Raw genomic sequence first — 21969 nt, 5'->3', positions numbered from 1 at the left:
TCTTGAGACTCCTAAACTACTTAACTTTATGAGTGGTAAAGTTCCCTAAAGAAATCAACCAGATAATTCACTACTTCAACACATCAGGGTCCAAAAATAATTTGTATTTCAGACCAGCTGACATCTCACTAACCCACCTTCCTACAGAAATAGTGTAAAAGATCTGTTTTGTCAACAGTACATCTTCCTTGGTTAATGACATGGTGACTAGAAAAACCTACCTTAAATCATTGTCTAAAATAACACACCATATTTTCCAAGCATTCGGCCATTCTATAAAAAAATAACTTTATATCTAACTGGGACAATGATGTTGAGGAAAAAAAATCAAGTAATATAAACAAAGCCAGTGTTAATGAAGAGCCATGCAAACACAAGCTGAGAACCACAAGCAGAGCTTTTCAATTTTTGTTGTAACGGAAAGCCCTTATATAGGTCAGAAATGAGCATCTGGAACTCAAGAGATTAGCAAATAGATTTGGGGGTGGGGAAGTTGAGGAATAATTCCAGTTGCATGAACTAGATGTGATTAAACGAATTAGATTCTAAAAGTTTACATAAAGAGCAAGCTCTATTATTTACTACTAAAATGTGAGACTTACCTAAAATTAATCAGAAAAATGGAAGTCAGAGATGGTAGAGGCACACAAAGCCACATTTAACCTACCACTCTATTGGCAGCCAGAGCCAACTGGCTCCCCTACGTCTTCTAGTTTCTTGACCATCTTATTTTTAAAAAAATCACAGCCAACCTCTTCCCTTGTGTTCAAGTCTAACCAATCTCTCCATTAGCAATTTCTCTCCAGCACCCCAAGCAAGCCTTTCAGATTACATCTTCCTCATATTTCTTCTCCTACTTACACCATTTTCTATCACTTCACTCCATCTAAAGCAGTGGTCCCCAACCTTTGGGGCTGCCGGGCCGGGTGGGCGGAGGCGGCACCGCACATGCGCCATGTGCCCGGGGTGGGGGCTGTGCACGCGCTGGGAGCCCGGAGCACAAGAATGGCTCAGGCCGGCCCTGGTCACTAGGCGGGCACACATAAATGCTCCGGCGGGCACCATGGCGCCCACGGGCACCGCGTTGGGGACCACTGATCTAAAGGATGTAGCTAGTTATGTCACCCCCTTCTGTTAGCTTGCGGGAAGGAGAATGTGTTTTCTAGTTGAACAAGGGAACAAGAACTGTTTTCCAATCTTCCCCACCTCCTTCCTCTCAGCAGTTAGAGGAACAATCACACGTCTGCTAGGTTGATAAACATTAGGCATATCACAGTGGCTTGGTTTAGATGGAGGGGGACGAGCAGTGGGGAAAACTAGTCTGCAGACTGTCCCAGGATAATAAGGTAACTAGTCTGAGGACACAACCAGGGACGAGTTACTGACCAGTCAATGGACAATTAGAAACCTACATTTGGGACAGTGACCAAATGGGTTTCAGGACTGAGAATTAGCAACAGTGTTTGGTAATAGCAGTATCCTAATGGCAGCTTAGAGAAAAGGTGTACATTTTCTTGTCTACTCTGAGCCAAACAAAGACAAAGCAGAGCTAGAAGAGATAAGTAGAAGAAACAGTTATGGTGGCAGGTAAGTGAAGGTTAAAGAAGCCACACTAACAGCCCTGAGACTCAACCCTATTACTGAGTTCACTAAAGTTGTGAAACTACCAACGTACTTCTCTGGCTAATGGCTGGGAGAGATCAATCTCCACCTTTGAGGAAATAATGTTATTTAATTATGCTCCTCCTTACAAATGCCTCAATAGAAAACAAAAGTACAATTTCAGGCTTTACCATGATGTCCAATGAGAACTCTCTCCTGCATCCCATCATTGCTTTGGGGATGCAGGAAAGGGCATCTACTTTGATTTGTTTCAGCAGATTAAACCATCTTGGCACTACCCGATGAGCAGTTCACCCAAATAATTGGTTCATTATTTCTTTAACGGTTCTGTTAAATTCCTGTTGCTCTGTTTAAATATGTGCACAGTGATTTGTGGGACTCGGGGAATATATAAATGAATATTTACACAGGCAGGGAAGATAGCCAGCCTGCAAGACTAAGATGTATGGTTTTCTAACCTGTTTCTTTCAAACTGTGGAGTTGCTGCCTTTTTGAGAGCTCAGTTTCTATAGAGGTTTCTTTAGGAGTGCCCACTGTTTCCTGCTTTAATTGCACTGGAGGATGTGAGCTGTATTCAAAGGTGCACAAACCCACTGGTCAGACTTTTCTTTCACATCCCCACCCCCTACCAGCCATTCCAACAATCACAGCTATAGACTCTCAGCTTTCTAGGAGGCATCATTCCCTTTGTTAAAAAGGGATCTTTCTGGGTCCATTTTCTGTAGAGCTCTCAGGGAGTTGCTGAGTTAAACCTTTTTAAGCAGTAACTTCTATTAAAGTCTGAATTCACCACCTTTTGAAAAACTCTGTATCTGAATGAAACTGCAAACATGATGAGACATCAGTGATGCATGAAGCACATAAAGTCAAGTGAGACAGCCATGGGTCAGTAATGGAAAGACTCAACTAAAAACAAACACAAGAAGCAAGGCCTGTGGAAGCACAGAGTCCCTTACTTGAGGGGAGCTGCCAGGAGAGAAGCCTTGATTGGAGACAGGAGAGGTGGGAGACTGGTTGGCTGGGGATCCAGCATTACTGCGGTACTGCTGGAGTGAAGCCTACAGAACAACACAGAATTAAAGACCATGGGATTGATGGAAGGTTGAAAAATTATATACTTATTGGTGTACAGCTGGGAAAGCCAGGTGAACCATCTTCAACAATTCCAGGACATCAGCAATTTTGCTATGACTGTGAATAATGCCCCAAACATCATGAAACAGGTCAAGATACCAAAATGACCCGGTCTGGTGTCTAGTAATGCATACCTAAAATCAGAGAGGTGCTATTATTTGGGTCAACCGAAGTATTTCTGGTTTATGTTTTATTTTAATTAAAAAAAAAAAAAACCTGCCAGCCAACACATGGGAGAGCCATGTGGAAGAGAGGGGCCTCGGAATAATTTGAAAATATTGGCACTGAAGCCCTAGAAGTCAACTGCCACTTCTTTCTTAATTTGATACTTCCCCCATTCTTAATTTGATACCTATGGCCCTTAGAAAAGTGATGGGAGTACAGTTCTTCCTACTGGTAGGAGTTCATTATTAACTAGGTTAAAGTGTATAACTGCAAAGACCAACTCTTTTCATAACTACATATTTTGCTACCACATGAACTAGTGATACAACGCCTGGTAACTCATAGTAGTACTTTGTAGACTAATGCTATCTATATGCCCTTATGTTTTTAGCCTTAGTGAGATAAGATGTTCACAGAATTACCTTTTCACTCACTGTACATAATGTACTCTGGATTACGGTAAGAGAATCACAAACTCAAAACAGATACAGAGCAGCTGTTTAAATAATAAACACAGCTCTTCCTATAATGCTGTCTTTGTAAACCAAGATTATTATGAGGAAGAACTACAGTTCATTATCACTGAGCAAGGAGTAATTTAATCAGATGGTTTTATAGGGCAGAGGAGTGGGATATTGGGAACACTTTCTAACATTGTTTAAAATACATAAATAATAACTCAAGATAGTACAACTTCTTGACAAGTATATTCTTTTTTTTTTTGGATCCATAGACTTCAGGTATTATACCAGGGAACTGCAGACTGGACTTCAATGGGGCAATGAGGATTAATGGAAAGCTTTTCAATGAAGCTGCACTGTGGCTTAGGAATACTTTTTTATCCAAGTTTAAAATGTAGTGTCCTTGAACAACAATTGCAGTTCAAAAGAGAAACCGGACATTTTGAATGTGAAGGGTTCAGAGACGTTTAGGATGAGGAAAGCCATGTATAAAGCAGAGAAGGAAAATCAGAACATCTGTATTAGTTACTGCTTAAATATTAGAATCAAAACATTCAGACATGTTGGTTTGCGTAGCTGGCATGTCAAAACCAATATCCCTTCAAACTACGGACTTCTCTTTCACCTTTAGCTTCTCCTACTCCTCACAATCCTAGCAGAGGAGCTGCCTCTTTCAAGAACGAATAGTATTTACCAGCACAACCTGTTATCCCCAGATTGAAATCCATAATCAAGTCTTAGCCCTCCATAGTGGAATGCTCTTCTTGCTGTCTATACAGTTGCTAGTATTGCCCCACTGTCAGGAAGAGAAGATGTTCCAATGAAATCAGAGACAACAATTCATGGTCCTATAGAGCAGAGCCAGCGGAGAATGTGCCAGACACCTTTTCCCAGCAATGGGACATCGTATAAGGGCTGGCCTGTTATAATGAACCACCTTCTGAATTTCAGTTTGTGGGAAGAGACTGGACAATTTACAATGGACAATTTTTACCTTCAGATTTTAACTCTGGCCTTCAACTACCATGCATATAGCTGTGTATACCCAGTTCTGTAGAGAGACATAAAAGCAACTCTAACAAACTCTCCAAGAAACGACGATAGCCAAAAGAATTTCCTCTTGAACTGCTGTGCTTTAAAAAGCAACATCTGTGGTTTTCTGTATCATTGGTGGAAAATGCTGATTAGCACAACTTTAGTTACATTTCTCATCTTGACTGTGAACTCCTCAACCTGTGGTTACCAATTCACCTGGGGCAAAAATAAGTACATATAATAGCTGGGAAGGTAACAGTAAAGTAGCACTAAAATGCAAATTCTGCAGTCTGAAAATTAAGCTAGTCTGACCAAACTTCATTTTGGTAGACATCATGCACACAGTTAATAAGGATAACCATTTTTCAGTTTTAAGATATTGTTACCATTTGCACAGAAATGTCTTTCAGAATTTAAAACTTGCCATGTTTCAAAAGAGCCTTTTCATGCTCAGACAGATGGTTATAAAATGGTACTTTTTAGTTCACTCTCTCCATTCCTAACCAGTACAGTAATTCCTCATTTAACACTAGAGATATATTTCAGAAAATGATCGTGTTAAGTGAAAACATGTTACACGGGGTCAATTTTCCCATTGAAAATAATGGAAAAGGTGGAGGTTGCGTTTCAAGCGGTGGTGTCTGTTGGGACCAGGACATAAGGTTGGGGGAGAAAGGGGACTGGGTTACAGCAGGGACGGGAGGTGTTTGGCTTTGGGGAAATGAAGGGGAGGAGAGGGGAGGGGGATTGGGTTGGGAGTATGCCCCTGTGATGGGTCTGCCAGAACCCACACTGCATCCAGTGAGGGGGGGCCTGCAAGCGGGGGTACAGGAGAGGGGGAAAAGGCGTCCGGCGAGGGGGAGTCAGCAGGGAATGGCGTGGCAAGCGGCGAACCCTCCGCTACTTTACAGGGAGGCGGGGGAAGCCCCGTGCAGCTGCCAGCGACGGGCCAGCAGGGGAAACCCAGCCACCGGCCTGCAAGCAGGGGTGGAGGAGAGACGACAATGCATCCGGCGAGGGGGAGTCAGCAGGGAATGGCGTAGCAAGCGGCGAACCTTCTGCCGCTTTGCAGGGAGGCAGGGGAAACCCCGCGCAGCCGCCGGCAATGGGCCAGCTGGGGAAATCGTATTATTCCGGGGACGGTCATGTAATTCAAAAAAAGTTCCCTAAAAAAAATAAAATAGTGCTATCGCAAAAACGTTTTAAGCGGGCACATGTTAAATGAGGAATTACTGTAGTCTAGTCACTGGTGCTTTCCAACTCCTTCTAAACTGCAGTGCTAACACACCATACTTTCATCTTTCCTTCTGAAAATGCTGGGCACTCAGAACCAACAAATGCATCATTTAAAATGACCATTGGTTTCCCCAGCCACTTCCTTCCTAAAAAAGCCCTACTGATATATGAAGCAAAATGCAGGACAATGTAGCACTTTAAAGACTAACAAGATGGTTTATTAGATGATGAGCTTTCGTGGGCCAGACCCACTTCCTCAGATCAAATAGTGGAAGAAAATAGTCACAACCATATATACCAAAGGATACAATTAAAAAAAATGAACACATATGAAAAGGACAAATCACATTGCAGAACAGGAGGGGGATGCAGGGGGGGGGGGAGGGAAGGAAGGTAAGTGTCTGTGAATTGATGATATATTAGAGGTGGGGAGAGTGGGATGTCTGTGAGCTAATGGTATTAGAGGTGATAATTGGGGAAGCTATCTTTGTAATGGGTAAGATAGTTTGAGTGTTTGTTCATTCCTTCTTAGAGAGTGTCGAATTTTAACATGAATGACAGTTCAGAGGATTCCCTTTCAAGTGCAGATGTAAAAGGTCTTTGTAGTAGAATGCAGGTGGTTAAGTCATTGAGAGAGTGTCCTTTCTGGTTAAAATGGCAAGAAACTGTTTTTTCTTTGTGATCTTGTCTGATATCTGTTTTGTGGGCATTAATCCTTTGGCGAAGTGTCTGAGATGTTTGTCCAATGTACATAGCAGACGGATACTTTCGGCACATGAGAGCATAAATTATATTTCTGGATGCGCAGGAATATGTGTTCTTGATCTTATAACCAGAAAGGACACTCTCTCAATGACTTAACCACCTGCATTCTACTACAAAGACCTTTTACATCTGCACTTGAAAGGGAATCCTCTGAACTGTCATTCATGTTAAAATTCGACACTCTCCAAGAAGGAATGAACAAACACTCAAACTATCTTACCCATTACAAAGATAGCTTCCCCAATTATCACCTCTAATACCATTAGCTCACAGACATCCCACTCTCCCCACCTCTAATATCATAAATTCACAGACACTTATCTTCCTTCCTCCCTCCCCCCCCGCATCCTCCTCCTGTTCTGAAATGTTATTTGTCCTTTTCATATGTGTTCATTTTTTTTTTAACTGTATCCTTTGGTATATATGGTTGTGACTATTTTCTTCCACTATTTGATCTGAGGAAGTGGGTCTGGCCCACGAAAGCTCATCATCTAATAAACCATCTTGTTAGTCTTTAAAGTGCTACATTGTCCTGCATTTTGCTTCAGCTACCCCAGACTAACACGGCTACATTTCTATCACTACTGATATATGACCTTGACCTCTGACATGGCAGTTTATGAATTACTTTATAGACTGCCCGTCCCAAAAATAAGGGTACTGTCTTAATTGCCAACCTGTTTATTTTTTACTGGCCCTGAAACTATGTCCCTGAAGCTGCATCTCCACAGAATTTAGACAGAGTTAACCAGAGTTATGGAACCATTTCTATTTTTCCAAGTGCTTTAGGAATCATATTAATCAGTTTAAACATATAAAAATACGTTAACAACGGTTTCAATCCAGTGTAGACAGTGCCCAAATGTCAAACAGCTACAAAGGTTAGGACAATGCAGGCCTGTGCTGCTGTTGAATTCTGCACGGTCACGTTCTCTGAAAGAAAGCTATTTTCTTCCACTTGCATCATCTTCAGTCATTGTCCAAACTTACCGAGTTGATGTCTATGCCCATGGAAGGTTGGGTCTGGCTGCCTGGAGGTGACTGTGGGATGGTAGAAGGTACCGTGACTGAGAGGGGGGGAAGCTGTGCTCCTCGCTGTAAGCCAGAAGTCTGCATTAAAGGGGTATTCTGAGGCAGACTACTTGCCACTTGGGTTTGTTGCTGTTGCTGGGAACTTGCCTGTGTAAAAAACTGATATGGTGGAAGTTGCTGTTCCAAAGACAATGCATCCATAGCTACAGCCTTGAAGAGAAAACAGGAAAATGTACTGAAATGGAGTTTTGCACAACTCAAGACCCCTATAATTTCACACCACATTTAATATACTTAAGTATCTAAGCATTACATAACATATAACCTAGATTGCTTATCTGACCTCTTGCATTTTAAAAAAACCCTTATATTTAAACCTTCAGGGATGTGGTTTAAAGGGACTAATTTGATATTATGTTTGTTGTAAGTAACAAGTCTGCTTGCAAACCTAGTTTAATGTTTGACAATACAGTCAATCAAGAAAAATCCATCTAAGTCCCTGTTGCGGGCCAGGAAGGGCATGCAAAGGCAGCCTACACATGTGTCAAATGGTCAAAAATCCTAAAAGCCAAAGGAGTGTTTCAAATGAATCACATGGAAAAATGAAACAAAGGGGAACTCTTATGGTGGTAGCTTGAAAGAAAGATGTTTTCCTTTGTGCTTCAATGGCCTTGGAAGACACAGTGAATTCTGATTCCTTCAACTGTTTTCTCTGTTGTCTAACAGCATACATGCATTTATCTTGGTAGAATTGCTCAGGTCGGCCTGCTAGCTTTGATTTTTTTTTAAAACAGTCCCAAAGCATGTATATATATAAAAAAAGAATATGACACTAACTTTACAAACATACCTAAAGCAGAAAATTGTAAAAATAATGATGTGACAACCAGCTTTACCAATCTTGCAGCTAACATTACCCTATGTTAATGCAGCTAAAAACAGACAGCTACAGTCTTAAAAAACAAAACAAACAAAAGCAAACAAAAAACAAACAAACCACACTCTTTACAAAGTGGAATAAAGTTTGCTGTTCTCTCTCTAAGCAGCCTCCTACCTGAGTAATTGGCGACAGAGGTGAGAGTGTCGGAGACATCTGTTGGGACTGTGAGCGTCTGGAGTCTGCATTCAGAGAGAGGGGACTGACAGCTGGTTGCCGGGATGAGGCTTGTGTTGTTGTCATTCCTGCCATGAAGGAAGAAACTAGTTTATATGGGAACTGTGCTGATGAAGTGCTGATGCTGGTTCCCATTTAAGGATTTGTTTACATAATATAAAATGAAGACGAATAAATGGCTGAATTGTATAAAACTTCACAGTAAGCACAGAAAGTAGCTAGGCCAATATTTTATGCAAAATGCAGCACGGGGCAGAAATTCTTCGAAAATCTATAATGGGTTTGTGACAGTGAAAGTGCCACGAGGGAAAGAAGATGGCTGCAAGCATCTCTGCTGACCATGCCATTCAATTAGCCCAGTGGTTGTCAAACTGGCACGCAGAACCTTTCTGGGTGCTTCAGAAAATGTGGAGAACTAGGCAGTGCTCTTTCTAACGAAGTGGCCCCCGGATTGCAAGTCAGAACAAACCTACCCCAAAGGCCAAGAGACCCACTGGAAGCTTCCCCAGGCAAATGAAGTCAGGTCATTTTATAAAAAACGAATAATAGCAGAGCCTTAATTTTGTTTCCTCGAATGGTGGAGAAGGCTGTTACCTGTGTTCATCTCCTGAGCCACTTCTTATGTCACTTTCAAGACCCTCCATTGTGGCTACCACTGTTCCATGCCAAATGGTCTCCCTTTGGCAGCAAGCAATCCTATTTATTAATACATATCCTGCTATGACACCTTCCATTCACAGATCTCAAGAGCTGTAAAGACGTTAAATTAAGTCTTACATAGACTCTGGAAACCATGTAGGGGGCCCACATTTTTAAGCAGTCTCAGGTGTTCATATACTACAATGCCGAGGGCCATACAAAGAACCTAGGCAGAAAGTACGTGTTTGACGAATCAGTGATGAATGGTTGCTTTGTGGGGGAGATTTTCTTTTGTCACTGGGGCAAGAGGTCAGATTTATAGAGGAGGGAGGTTTTAATGGTCAGCACAGAATGCTCTACAATGGTTACAGGAATATTTTTACTCCTCATTTTGCATGGTATGAGAGGTTGGACCTCCCAGGTGTGGCACCATCAGGACCTGACCAGCCTCAGATGAGGGATTTTGCCGGACCAGCAGGAGGTCATTTCTGACCCCCTGTCATTTCTGACCCTGTCGTTCCAGAAGGACAATGGATGTTGTTGGACCAGAGAGTCCCAGGTTAGAGAGTTTCAAAGTATAGCACTTTTCATCAGGGGCTCTTTGAGCACTTCGTTAACTAAGCCTCAACATCCCTGTGGCATAGATATCATGTCCACTTTACAGCTGGGCAAGTTGAATGCACAACGATGAAATAACTTTCCTGAGGTCAATGAGCAAGACAAGGGCAGAGCTGAAAATAGAATCTGGCAGTCCCAACAACACCATCTGCTCTGCCCATTAGACAACATTCCTTTCACTCCCTAGAAGTGCTGTTAAATGACGAGATACCCTCTCATTCCTCAAGCTAAAGCAAACAACCTTATAATGAAAGACTGCAAAGTTGCTATAATTTACCAACTCTTTCTGTGAAAGAGTGAGACCATGTTGCTATGAGTAGTCATGGCTGAGGTATCAGTGAGAGAAGAACAATGCAAAATTGGACACCAAAACTTGTGCCACAATTTGAATAGTGCTTCAATGTTGTCACGTGATTGAGAGCCACAACAACCCAACAGCTCCAGATAGTGTATCAGAATTGCAGAAATTTGGAGCAGAAAAACAATGAAGCAAGTTACTCGGCCATGGTTTACACTAGTGACATAGCAGGTTGCTTGAACTACGTCCACTAGGAGGTGAGAAAAATTCATACCTCTGAAGGACATTAAGCCGATCTCAGTCCCCACAGAGAGTGCTATGTCAAATGGAAGAATTCTAGCTACTCCCTCACAAACAGGTGGATTTCTATGGGGTGACCAGTGTCTACAACGAAGAGCTACAGCAGTGCAGCTGAAGTGTAGATGCCCTGAGACGTGTGCTTTAGTTCTGCCCTTTCCCCCAGAATTATACACTGCATGGGATAGTACATTTAACAGATATCTCCCCCCCCCCATTGTCCTTATGCCTCAGAATCCTGAACAATGCTTCTGGCCTATGGTATTCACGAGTCCTTATTCCAGCTGCATTTGAAAGGAGAAATGATTTACTGGCAGGCAAAACAAGGGCAAATCAAGAATAGATTCATTTTCAGTATAACAGATTTGTTCACAGAACACACAAAGTACTTTTCATTACAATAATCTTAACTGCATTAAAGATGAATTCCCCACAAAAGCAACCAATCTCAACAGGTAACATCTGTCAAGGTTCTGCATTCACTCGGACCTGTACTATCTATTATTAGCTTAAGCTCATCCTTGAAAAACTAGGATAAAGGCAACACTCATAGAAACACTATGTAGCTACTGCAAAAGGAGATTTTAATTCTTAATTATAAAAAAGTACCCTCTGTACCCACTGGAGGCTGATGCAAGAAGCAACACTACACAGATTGCCAGAGCTTTCAACAAAGAGCTACCATCTTCATGCCAAAGCAACTCAACTCAAATTTAGATATTATGTGATGGAGCAAGGAAGGGAAAGCCCATTCGATACAGTTGAATTTTAGTTTTTGTACACTGCAATGTCAGAGAGCTACTGACAAGCTGGAGGGAACTTCGAAGAGCAGCAAAAATGATCAGCTGGAGGAACTGACAAGTACAAAAACTGACGGACAAGCAATTGTCTAAAATAATTAAATACAAACAGCTTTTTACACAATAATCTGGGTGTGTTAAAGATGTGGCGTGGAAAGAAGGCATGCAACATCCAATATTTTTAATATTCAATTTTTAAATCAAAACTGGAAGATATTCTCAAAGATCTGTGCTAGAAGTTATTTTGGAAATGCCCTCTGGACTGTGTTATGCACATGGTCAGACTAGATGATCACAGTGGCCTTGGAATCTATAAAAAAATCTAATTGGTACAAAAAACCCCCACAAATTGGAGAGGAACTGTTTAAAGAGACTCATAACTATATGTATCTAAGATACCTATGCACTTTGGTATCTAAGCACTAAAGAATAGATTGCAATGAGCCATGAGAAACTGAGCTGGGCAGAGAACAGCAACTCAATTTCACCAGGGATTTAGAAATTGGGTTGCATAGCAATCTGAAACAAAAAACATCAAACATCCCAAAATCCTACAAGAAACAGAATTACTGTTCTCTGCTCAGCACCACTGGAAGTCTCAACTCAAGCAGTCAGCCTGGAGGGCTGTCCTGAAGCCAGAAACTCCGGAAGGCTGGACTGCTTGATGTGTGAGAACCCCAAATCCCTAGGATCCTGTTAGTTGCCTCTTGGGCTGCTGAAGAGCTTGGAAAAAGGATGTTAAATTGCAGTTATCTAATTGTGTAGTTTATACAGTTTATCGACTACATAACTAGTCGATAAGGACAACTATGCAGAGCCGCAGCAGGGGAAGCTCCAGGAGCCGACATGAGGTAGGACTCAGCAGTCCCGACTCGTGCCAGCTCCAGGAGCTACCCACACTACAGCTCTGTATTTTAAATGTAGCAAGAGCCACAGGACTAGCTACATTTAAAAGGCAGAGGTGCAGCGTCCCGGACCAGCGTGTGCAGCCCTTGCGTGCGGCCAGCTTGGGTAGCCACGAACAGGTGCTGGTGGCGGCAGCAGCCTCTGCCCATGGGGGTGGGCCCAGCTTCTCGCTGGGACCCCTACAGACAGGGGTTGCTGCCAGAGCTGCCTCTGCCCATGGCGAGCTTTGGCCCATCACGGGCAGAGGCTGCTTCGCAGCAGCTTTCTTTATCCGCCCTCTCCCCTGTCGCTGCCTCTGATAGGCTCTTTAAGCTGACTCCCCGCAGCACTGACTCCTGTTCCCTTCCCCTTGCTGCCTCTATGAGAGGCAGGGGGGGAAGCAAGTAGTCGATACTCTAGTCGACTACCCAATAAGCTTTTGCTCATTGAGTAGTCAGCTACTCGCTTATATCCCTAGCCTGGAAGTACAGACTGCTGAGGAACTGGGCAGGTGAGCCGGCAGGAAATTTCCACTTGAATTTGATGGATATCAACACAGCCCTTCAGAATGCTTAGGTTTTGATAAATCAGCAAGTTCTGATGAAAATGTTTTGGGTAAATATTTCCAATCAGCTCGAAGAAGAAATCCCAAAAGATGTTTTATCTCCCCTTATGCCTCCTCCAAAGCAAGGAGTGAGTGTTCTAAAAAGCATTTTCTGATTCAATTATTAAAAGGATGCAGTGAATAAAAATATCTTTAACAGCATTCTTGTTGCGCTCTTTAAATCATCATTATTGGTTAGGTGTCCACCAGATTAGAATCATCATAGTTTCTTAGTATACTACGCACGGAGTACTTTAAAAAAAAAAAAGTGTGCAAGGTTGTTTGCCAAAGGAAGTAAACATCTTTTGCTAGATACAATGTCATGACTCCATTTTATGACCACCAAACAAAAGTTGCCTGTAATTATTTGATGGTCAGAAAGTATTAACTCCACTCACATCTATTCCTTCAGTAAGTATAACCTCAGAAGAAAAACAGATAGCCTCTATGAGGAATTACTCGGGTCCTTAAGGATGGGCTCAGGGCAGGGGGCTGGTGGTGTGGGGGAGTGCAGAAGTCACGGTTGGGAGGTAAGGAGTGGCTCAGGGCGAGGAAGAGCGTGGAAGGGGAGAGGAGGGGAGTGCTGTGCCCCCATCCCCCAGTTTGTACCAGGGCTGCTTGCTCTTCCCTTTCCTGTCCCTGTCAGGGAGCGAGGGCAAAGCGCACAGCTCGTCTGCCCCCTGCACTCCCCAGTCAGAGTGAGGAATGCAGCAAACTGTGCACTTTCCCCTCACTCCCTAACAAAGGGAAACAGCCAGCAGTGTCCCCTTATGAATCTGGGGGCCTTCCATAAATGACACCTGTGGGAGTGGAAGGATCGGGGCTGGGGCAGTTCCAGACTGGGGACAGGGAGGGCGCCCCCAGTGAGTCCCTTTCACCTGCCTGGTGATTCTGTCTTTGCTGTATGGTTTTATGAGAAGCAATCCCATTCCAGGCACAGCCGATTTTCCTGGCACAATCCAACTCTTTGTCACTTTAAGTTATGATAAGCAGAAGCTAAACACCTAATTTGGTGGTCCTAGCTCTTACCGTTTAAGAGGAATTCTTGAACAGACAGACACACTCGCAAATATACAGTAATTTAGAAACCCTCTTATGAGGGGTATTCAGACCCCACAACTTTAAGGTCTTCTGATCTAAGCAGTCTAAATTAGCAGGCTCCTCTCCTGCAGGTTTGTGTGTTACAATGCAGTCATGCTGACGAGCCAAGCTCCGTACTTATCACTGACAGCAACCATATAAAAAGAGTATTTCTCCCAACTCCCAGGCCTCATGCACCAGAGCCGCCACCTTTCTTCTCCTCCCTTCTGTCCTTTGTCTCCTACTCTGTTGTCAGGTTTTCTTCCTCCCCATTATCTTTCCCATTTCTTTGCTTCTTTTGCAGCCTATGATGCACAGCGGATATAAAGTTACAAGGCCCAGCAACAGAGGCACATTACACAAGAAGGGGCAGGAAGGATGCAGTATAACCAAGACAACTTGTGTTAGGAAATGAAAGCTGGCAATACTCATTCAGTTGCCCTGAGGGCTGGTGCTTTATAAAATGCTACTTTTTTGCTAATGGTATTTTCAGTGCAATAAGGCACCTGCTTGCTCAGGCAACGTGAATTATTTCTAAATAAAATAACCCAAATCACAGACGGATTCTTTTTTTCTTTGTGATCACTGGCTCACGGTATTTGCCTGGAAAAGGTTACAGATCCTTAAGATGCAGCATTTGTGCTGGTCCAGTGACATTTTTCTAGTGTGGCTGAGAATACATAATTAAAAATCACATTATTCGTTTTGCAGCAAGCCCTCACGCTACAACCACCATCAACGTCTATTGTGCTGTAAGACGTACACAAGAGTCCTTGCCCTGATAAGCTTACAATCCACAGCGACAACAAAACAAAAAGGAGTCAGTAGGGTATCACATGAAGGTTGGAGGTTTACTCCTGAAAGCCTTACACAAGTGGGGGTCTATAGGATCTCTTTAAAAAAATGCAGTTTGCACTAAGAAACAAACTTATAAATAACCCTGATTAGAACATAGTTTAGGGGACTTCTATACTAATTCATTTGCCCAATAGTGCACATTTGGGTGAGTAAAAGGAGTGATAGAAGAGGACAGAAGGAATGGAAATATAGACGTTTGCTGGCAGTTTCGCTATACAGAAGCACTCTGGGTGGTACTCTATAAAATGAGATGAGTTACTGCCAAGATACAATATATTGGGAAAAAATATACAAAATAAAACCAGAAAAATACGTGTGGGCCAAGAATATAAGATGGAAGAATGTCACAGTATAGATATGCAAAATATAGTTTAACGATGATGGATTACATTTCTTTATCCCAAAATGATTCATTCAAGTTGCGCATATAGAAATCATTTCAAACACCAATGAAGCCAACTCTGAGATGAAACACAGCAGCTGTTAGTAATGTTCCGTAATGCTACAGAACTTTAGGGACAGGAAGTGATGCTTTATTGACAGACAATCCATAAGTTAGTCTTTTGGCTACGTTCTTACCCTGATTGGCAGTGCTGATCCCCAAGTGAGTCAAGTTGGCTGCAAGATTTCCGGTGCTATTGGAGCTACTCAGGGCTGGGAATGTGGATTCCTCAGGATCTAGTGGTGTTGGGAGCGGAGAAGGGAAATGGATGTTTGTCAGGTCTGGCAGAGAGCCACCTGTGTTATGTGCAGCAGGAATCAGTGTTGTAGTGTTTTCCTGGTCAGCAGATGGAAAGATGCTAAATTGAAAAAAAAAAATAGCTGAGATATTCGTCTATGTACACCCTTTCCACATGATGTACAAAAGGAAAGCTTCTCCAAATTTGGGATGTAATAGTGTAATCAACTACATAATTAACAAATAAGTAAAAGCTTATAGGTTAATGCTATAGACTACCCCCCTTTTCCAGGACATTTTTTAGCAGGCTGACCAGCAGCTTGGCTCAGTCCTGGCTCGTGCTGGGTCCAGGACCCTTCTCTGCTGCAGCTCTGCATTTAAAGTGTATTAGGAGTCAGGCAGGCAGGCAGCCTGGCTCAGTTCCAGCTCACGCCACATCTGGGAGCTCAGACAGGGACTGCTGCCACCCTGTGCTGCTGTCTCTGTATCAGAGGCAGCAGCGCAGGGTGACAGGCAGTCGGTTCACAGGGGGAGTTCGTTTTTAAACTGGCTCCCCTCGCAGACCAGGTCCTGCCTGTCACCCTGCGCTGCTGCCTCTGATACAGAGACAGCAGCGTGGAGTGACCGGGCGTTCTTTGAGAGTGGGGCCGGTGCGCACTGGCTGCCGGGGGACTATAGAATAGTCGAGTAACCGATAAGAATTCTGAGATTAACCAATTATTCAATTAACCAATATTTAACATCCCTAATCCGAAGCTGTCAGGTACAAAGTATGCATATAAAATATTACAAGAGTGGTTATCTTTACATAAAGTTTTGACATATACACATGGTCGTCACATGACAATATTTTCAGTTGTTTCCACATTTTTGAGAATAGGGAACTACACTATGAATTTCAGGAGAATTATGATCCATTGGGTGCTTAAAAAGCCAACGTCTAAATGACCAACCTCTACTTGAGATATTTTATGCATATCACATAGAAACATGCTATTCATTTTGTCTTAGTAATATAGAAACATTTTTCATACACTCCAGACCCTCCACTCCCACCATCTTCCTGTTGCCCAGACCCTGCACCTCCACCCCCAGCTTGCTCCTGCAGCCTCCCTCCCCTTCCAAACCTCCCCCCACATCCTGTTCCTCCAACCCCTCCCATCCAGACCACCTCTCCTGCTTCAGTCAGGGGCCATTTCCCACCCCCTTCTTCCTTCTCACTTGGGGGCCAGGGTCAGTAAGAGAGGTTCTGTTTTTTGGTTTTTTTGGGGACGTGAGGGGGGGGGGGGGATTGTGTGCATCCCTACAAAACTATGTACTCCGTTTCTAGACTTACTTGATTCCTGGAACTTCACATGATTTAGGCCTTGAAGACCCTGTCTAAAATAGAAGAGAAAGACACTGTGAAAGGCAAAGACATGTACAAAACAACGCTTAGGATAGACTGCATTTAAAAAGAAAGGAAACCTACGAAATGAAACAACTCCAGGAGAGCAGTTTCTCATATGCTCTTAAAAGTCTCTCTCCTTGCTCAAAATGGGTTTTTGGTGCCATACCAAAAAACTGATCTCAGCGTGGACTTTAAGCCAGCGAAACTTTAATGTTCCAATGATAAATTAAACAAAATTAAGCTGGAGCAAAGGTAAATCATCTCCTGCCTGAGTTAGCAAGCAAATATCAGTCATATGATTTTTCTTACACAATCTAAGCCTCTGTCTGGGGTGTTGACATTCAGCGAATGAAAATCTACAAACTAAAGGCATTAATTAGTTGACAGGAAAGGAAGTAGCACTTTGGAAAAAACCTTGGAAAGTACAAGACTGGTAGAGCAATAAAACTTCAGTCTGTGCACTTGTATTCTTCCACCTCGCAGTGCCATGCTCCAAAAGCTCCGCAGCACAGATTCTTTCATATCAATGGACGGAAAAAAGGCAATGCTCTCTAACATTGCTCCATGAGTGTGCAAGAGGGCTACACAAGTGCTTGCTTCCCATAGCTTCCAGCTCAGGATACAAATTCTGATTCCCCACATTTGTTAAATTAAGTATTTCCACTTTGATAGGTCTTACTTCGCCTGTCCCATGTCACATTTTGTTTTCCTGAAAAACTGCCCAAACAATTGCAGGATACACTCTACCAAAACAGGATTGCAACTTTCCTGATGAGGCACAGTATTACAAACTGTATTAATTATTGCCTTGTCTAGCACATCTTTGTTCTAGAAGAACAGTTATTAGCAAGTAAAAGCTCTTATTTAGATGTGGCACAAAACTACTAAAACCAAATATTCATGCATCAATAGTCCCTCCAGAATATCTTCGTGTGTTTTGCTAGCTTAGCCTATTCACTTTGTGGACATTAATAATAATAATAATATGTGGTAATCCACAGAAAAAGAACTTTACAGTCCTTCCAATAACGTCATTTTCAAGGGTTCTCATATGAAAATCCCACATGTTGTCAGTAGCCACTTCGTATGATCATAAAGCAGAATGAGCTACTCATATAAATAAAAAACTACATATAACACTGGGAATAACCACTTGATACACCAATGCACACCTTTCTATAAAACAAGCATACCCTTTTCTAAAAAGGTGACATTTGATAGAGACCGACTGTTAAAACAATTCCCAAGGCAAGCAGTGAGACTGTAGCAAAGAGGAAAAAAAGGGAAAACTGCCACACTGAAAAATCACGGTTAAACTTTGAAAATACTTTAACACAGAACAGCTCAAGAAAAACATTAATTCAGCGTGGGTTTTGAAGATCATCATGAACCAAAAATCCTTTCCCAGTTTGCTTTTTAATATATTTTTTCAAAAGTGTATTAATATTCAATAATTCAGACCTGCTTAAACATCCAGATTTAGATGACTTATTAGAAAAGTTATTCAGCTCTCAAAAGCAAATGCTACCATTGCTACTTCTATCTATCTAAAAACCAGGCTGATGCGTGAAATATGGAGACAACTGCAGCTCTACAGGAGCAAAATAACTAAAATCCTGAATAGTTATCATTTGTTTTACAAACAACAAAAAGCTAATAATTGTTTTGGCGCTGAAGCTGCCTTGAGAAATGCCAGTGAGACACATTCACAGGAAAAAAAGAAATATGAGGAGAGAGAGAGAGAGAGGAGGCAGGATGGTGAGAGGTAGAAATAAAAATAGATACAAGCCGGGGTAGAGTGGATGTTATCTCATTAAAGTGGCTTTTTCCATTTGAAAAGATGATGGGGAGAATGTTTTAATTCTTTATTTTGTTTGTGTTAGCTTGCACTACTGTATTAACTATGCAGGACAAGAAGGACACACCAGCCTTTACTTTAAGATTTCCTGGACTCTGTCAATTCCTGACAACCCTTTGGAAAAGAAACAAATGCTTGTGTGCTTTTTTAAAAAAAACGCTACTGAATACGGAGCCAACCTTTTAATGGAGTTTATACATGCAGACATTACATTTACTAATAAATATTAAAGCAAGTCAGCTGGAAACCATTTTTGCTTTATCTTCCAAGACTCAGGTTTGGAATACAGTTTCCCCTGAGATAATTGACAACAACAGGCACAGAGAGAGAGCGAGAGAGAGAGAGAGAGAGATACTGCTCCCTGATCTCACTTAAGAGGGTTAGCTGCAGAATACAGAAATTCAGCTTAAGTCTGAGAATGCAAAGTCCATTACAATTATTCAAAATGTTTACCTAAATATATTTAAAAAATAAACTGTACTAAAGATTTGGAGTTTCTACCTTTTTAGTGTCCCATGCTTGTTTAGGGAGGGTTTTGTCTGTTTCAGATGTGCCTTCTTCCATTCCAGGGACAGTCAATAATAAGACTACAAAAGAGAATAAAAAATAGCACACCTTAGTATTATAAATCTTCTAAATCCCGAAGAAACAAAGATATATTTTATTCAGGAAAAATGATGGCAATTTTAAACCCAAAATAACAAGTCCTATTATTAATTGAAAAATAAGAGGTATATTTCTGAATAAATCTATATCCAGATCAACACTAAGTCAAAGAAAATGAACATGGAATGGACTAAAAAAAATGCACATCCATACAAATCAGATTGTCATCTGCAGAAACCTTTCCAGGCTATGACATATTACACTGTGGCCCCAATCCAATAAATGTATCCATGCTAATTTCACAACCCAGTTGGGTTTCACACAGGCACAAACGTCCACATGCATGCATCTGATTGCAGGACCATAGCCTATGTCTGGAAAGCACCGTATACATTTGCAGTACTACGTAGAAAGTTATTTAAATTGCAAGTTTTACTGCTCACTGGCAGTGGTTTAAGGAGCACAGAACAGAAGTTACAATAGAGGAGGTGTGTACTTGACATATATTTCACTATTACTGTTATTTCTCCAAGGGTAAAAACAAAGTCATTTTAGAGGAATTTATAAATCTCACTGCACAAATTAAAAGACCTTCAATGTATTTTGAAACTGATAATAAAAGCAATAACCAGCAGAGGGCACCAACAATCATCAGTGGTGCTTAACAGTTACTGACACCTGTCTGTAGTGACATTAAGAACAGCAAACCATTATTTCTAAACATGGGTAATCAAGATATAAAACAGTGATTATTTGCTCCCCATAAAACTGGAGAAGATGCCTCTATAATAGGGAGGTAAAAGGTTAATCAGTTAACTGGTTACCTGGTAAGCATGCGGCATGGTACACCGGCAGGGTGCTCAACCTGGGCAGACTGGAGCAGCCCACACTATGGTAAGCCCAGCCCGGCCTAAGCGAGGGATATAAAATCCCATTTAAAAAGTTAACAGGTTAAGCTATATGTTTAACCGGTTAACCAGACTGCCACATCACACTGGAGCAGCTCCTTGCTTGCAGCACAGTGCACCCCGCTGGGTTGGAGCAGCCCCTGCCTACAGCACACCACACCACACACCACGGGCTGAGGGCTGCTCCAGTCCATCCAGCCTGAGCGCCCCTCCATGCCTGCGGGGGCTACTCTGGCCAGGCGCCAGTTAACCAGTTACCTGCTTACATCCCTAGCTGGAGCAGCCCACTGCATGGCAGTCCTGGCTGGGCAGGAGCAGCTCCCAGCTCAGGATCAAAATTAACCAATTAAACATTCCATTTCACTAGTTCCCTTTTTACTGGGGTTTTACATCCCTGCCCTGTGGTACCATATTTGACTCTCGTCTCCATCACAGATGTTTGACAAATTTTGCAAAAGTAGCTTGCAGTGGTTAAATGGAAAGTGAAAGTTATCAAAGGCACCCCTAAATATTAAACAAAAGGCCAAGGTAGTTTCACTATGTTTACAATCCACTGTATGTGCCCAAGGGGAGAATCTTGATGATCTCAACCTAAGTAATATTCAGTGTTAAGAATTTGCACATTGAAAACACTTAACCCTGATTTTTTAATCTGAATGCTGGAAGTTTTAGATCTTAAAGGTAGGGTTGGTCTCGGGAAGAAAGCCTGAGAGATCTGTTGCATTAATTTACTGGAAAGGAAATGTAGCAGTCCTAAGACTCTGAAGCCAAAATTAACTTCAAAGATTTTTTTGGGGGGGGAAGAAGGAGACACGACTTGTTCTAATATTTTATGAGACTGCAATTTGGAATGTGTCACAAGCCAGTAGCCATCAACAAGTTACAAACAAAACGTCCAAAAGTAATCTGGTCAATTACAGGAATTTTCCCCAACAGAGTTATCAGTACTATTAATACCAGTAGATATTAAATCTTGCTTAAAATCATCTGTAGTACAGCCGCTTTGTAAAAGGAGCTTTCATTGTACCCAAGCTTGTTGCTACCCAATGGCTGCTCAATGACCCATGTGAGATAATAAGTGATCTCAGTCCAGTTCTAAAACGCATCCATAATACAAATGTTCACTACAAACTGGAGCTACTTGGAAGCCCCGAAAGCTTGAGCACTGAAATCATGGGCTGCATGGTCCGGGATATTTCAAATACCTTCTCACTCTTGAAGATGGGCCATTCCAAATAAGGCTGAAGTAAAATGCTAGTGTGTAGAAGACTAGTGTGTAGAAGACGCCTGTTCCATATCGTGACAATTCTCAACTCTTTTGGATTTGTCTACAGAACGGTCACTAAGGGTACGTCTAGACTACATGCCTCTGTCGCCAGAGGTATGTAGATTAGGCTACCAGACATAGTAAAATGAAGCGGCGATTTAAATAATCGCCGCTTCATTTAAATTTACATGGCTGCAGCGCTGAGCCGACAAAGAGCTGATCAGCTGTTTGTCGGCTCAGCACGATAGTCTGGACGCGCGGGTGGCGACATCAAAGGTATTTGTCGACCACCCAGGTAAACCTCATCCCAGAAGGCTTACCTGGGTGGTCGACAAATACCTTTGATGTCGCCACCCGCGCGTCCAGACTATCACGCTGAGCCGACAAACAGCTGATCAGCTGTTTGTCGGCTCAGCGCGGCAGCCATGTAAATTTAAATGAAACGTCGATTATTTAAATCGCCGCTTCATTTTACTATGTCTGGTAGCCTAATCTACATGCCTCTGGCGACAGAGGCATGTAGTCTAGATGTACCCTAAGGCATTTTTCTCTAGCACCAACCCCATTTTGGTAACTCCCACAGTCTCACTTACACAGCAAAAACATGTTTTAACGAT

General features: G+C 42.2%; 1 protein-coding gene across 5 annotated transcripts in view; it reads right to left on the bottom strand.

The window, feature by feature from the left end:
* The window catches only part of CRTC1 (CREB regulated transcription coactivator 1), an 83251-nt gene that overhangs the window by 20997 nt on the left and 40285 nt on the right, over nucleotides 1–21969 (bottom strand). Inside the window, exons 6-12 of one of the 5 annotated variants that reach the window (XM_075902878.2) lie at nucleotides 19073–19158; nucleotides 16660–16703; nucleotides 15224–15444; nucleotides 8506–8633; nucleotides 7599–7661; nucleotides 7410–7460; nucleotides 2580–2681 (exon numbers count right to left, since the gene is read on the bottom strand). In XM_075902878.2, the coding sequence (XP_075758993.2) occupies nucleotides 2580–2681; nucleotides 7410–7460; nucleotides 7599–7661; nucleotides 8506–8633; nucleotides 15224–15444; nucleotides 16660–16703; nucleotides 19073–19158 (695 nt within the window). Of the gene's footprint in view, nucleotides 1–2579; nucleotides 2682–7409; nucleotides 7662–8505; nucleotides 8634–15223; nucleotides 15445–16659; nucleotides 16704–19072; nucleotides 19159–21969 lie in introns of all 5 variants that reach the window. The other 4 variants (XM_075902875.2, XM_075902881.2, XM_075902877.2 and 1 more) reach the window with 4 other exon arrangements.

The sequence above is a fragment of the Pelodiscus sinensis genome, chromosome 32, assembly GCF_052426305.1.
Source record: "Pelodiscus sinensis isolate ZL-2025 chromosome 32, ASM5242630v1, whole genome shotgun sequence".
NCBI lineage: Eukaryota > Metazoa > Chordata > Testudines > Trionychidae > Pelodiscus > Pelodiscus sinensis.
This window is presented reverse-complemented; position numbering and strand designations above follow the sequence as displayed.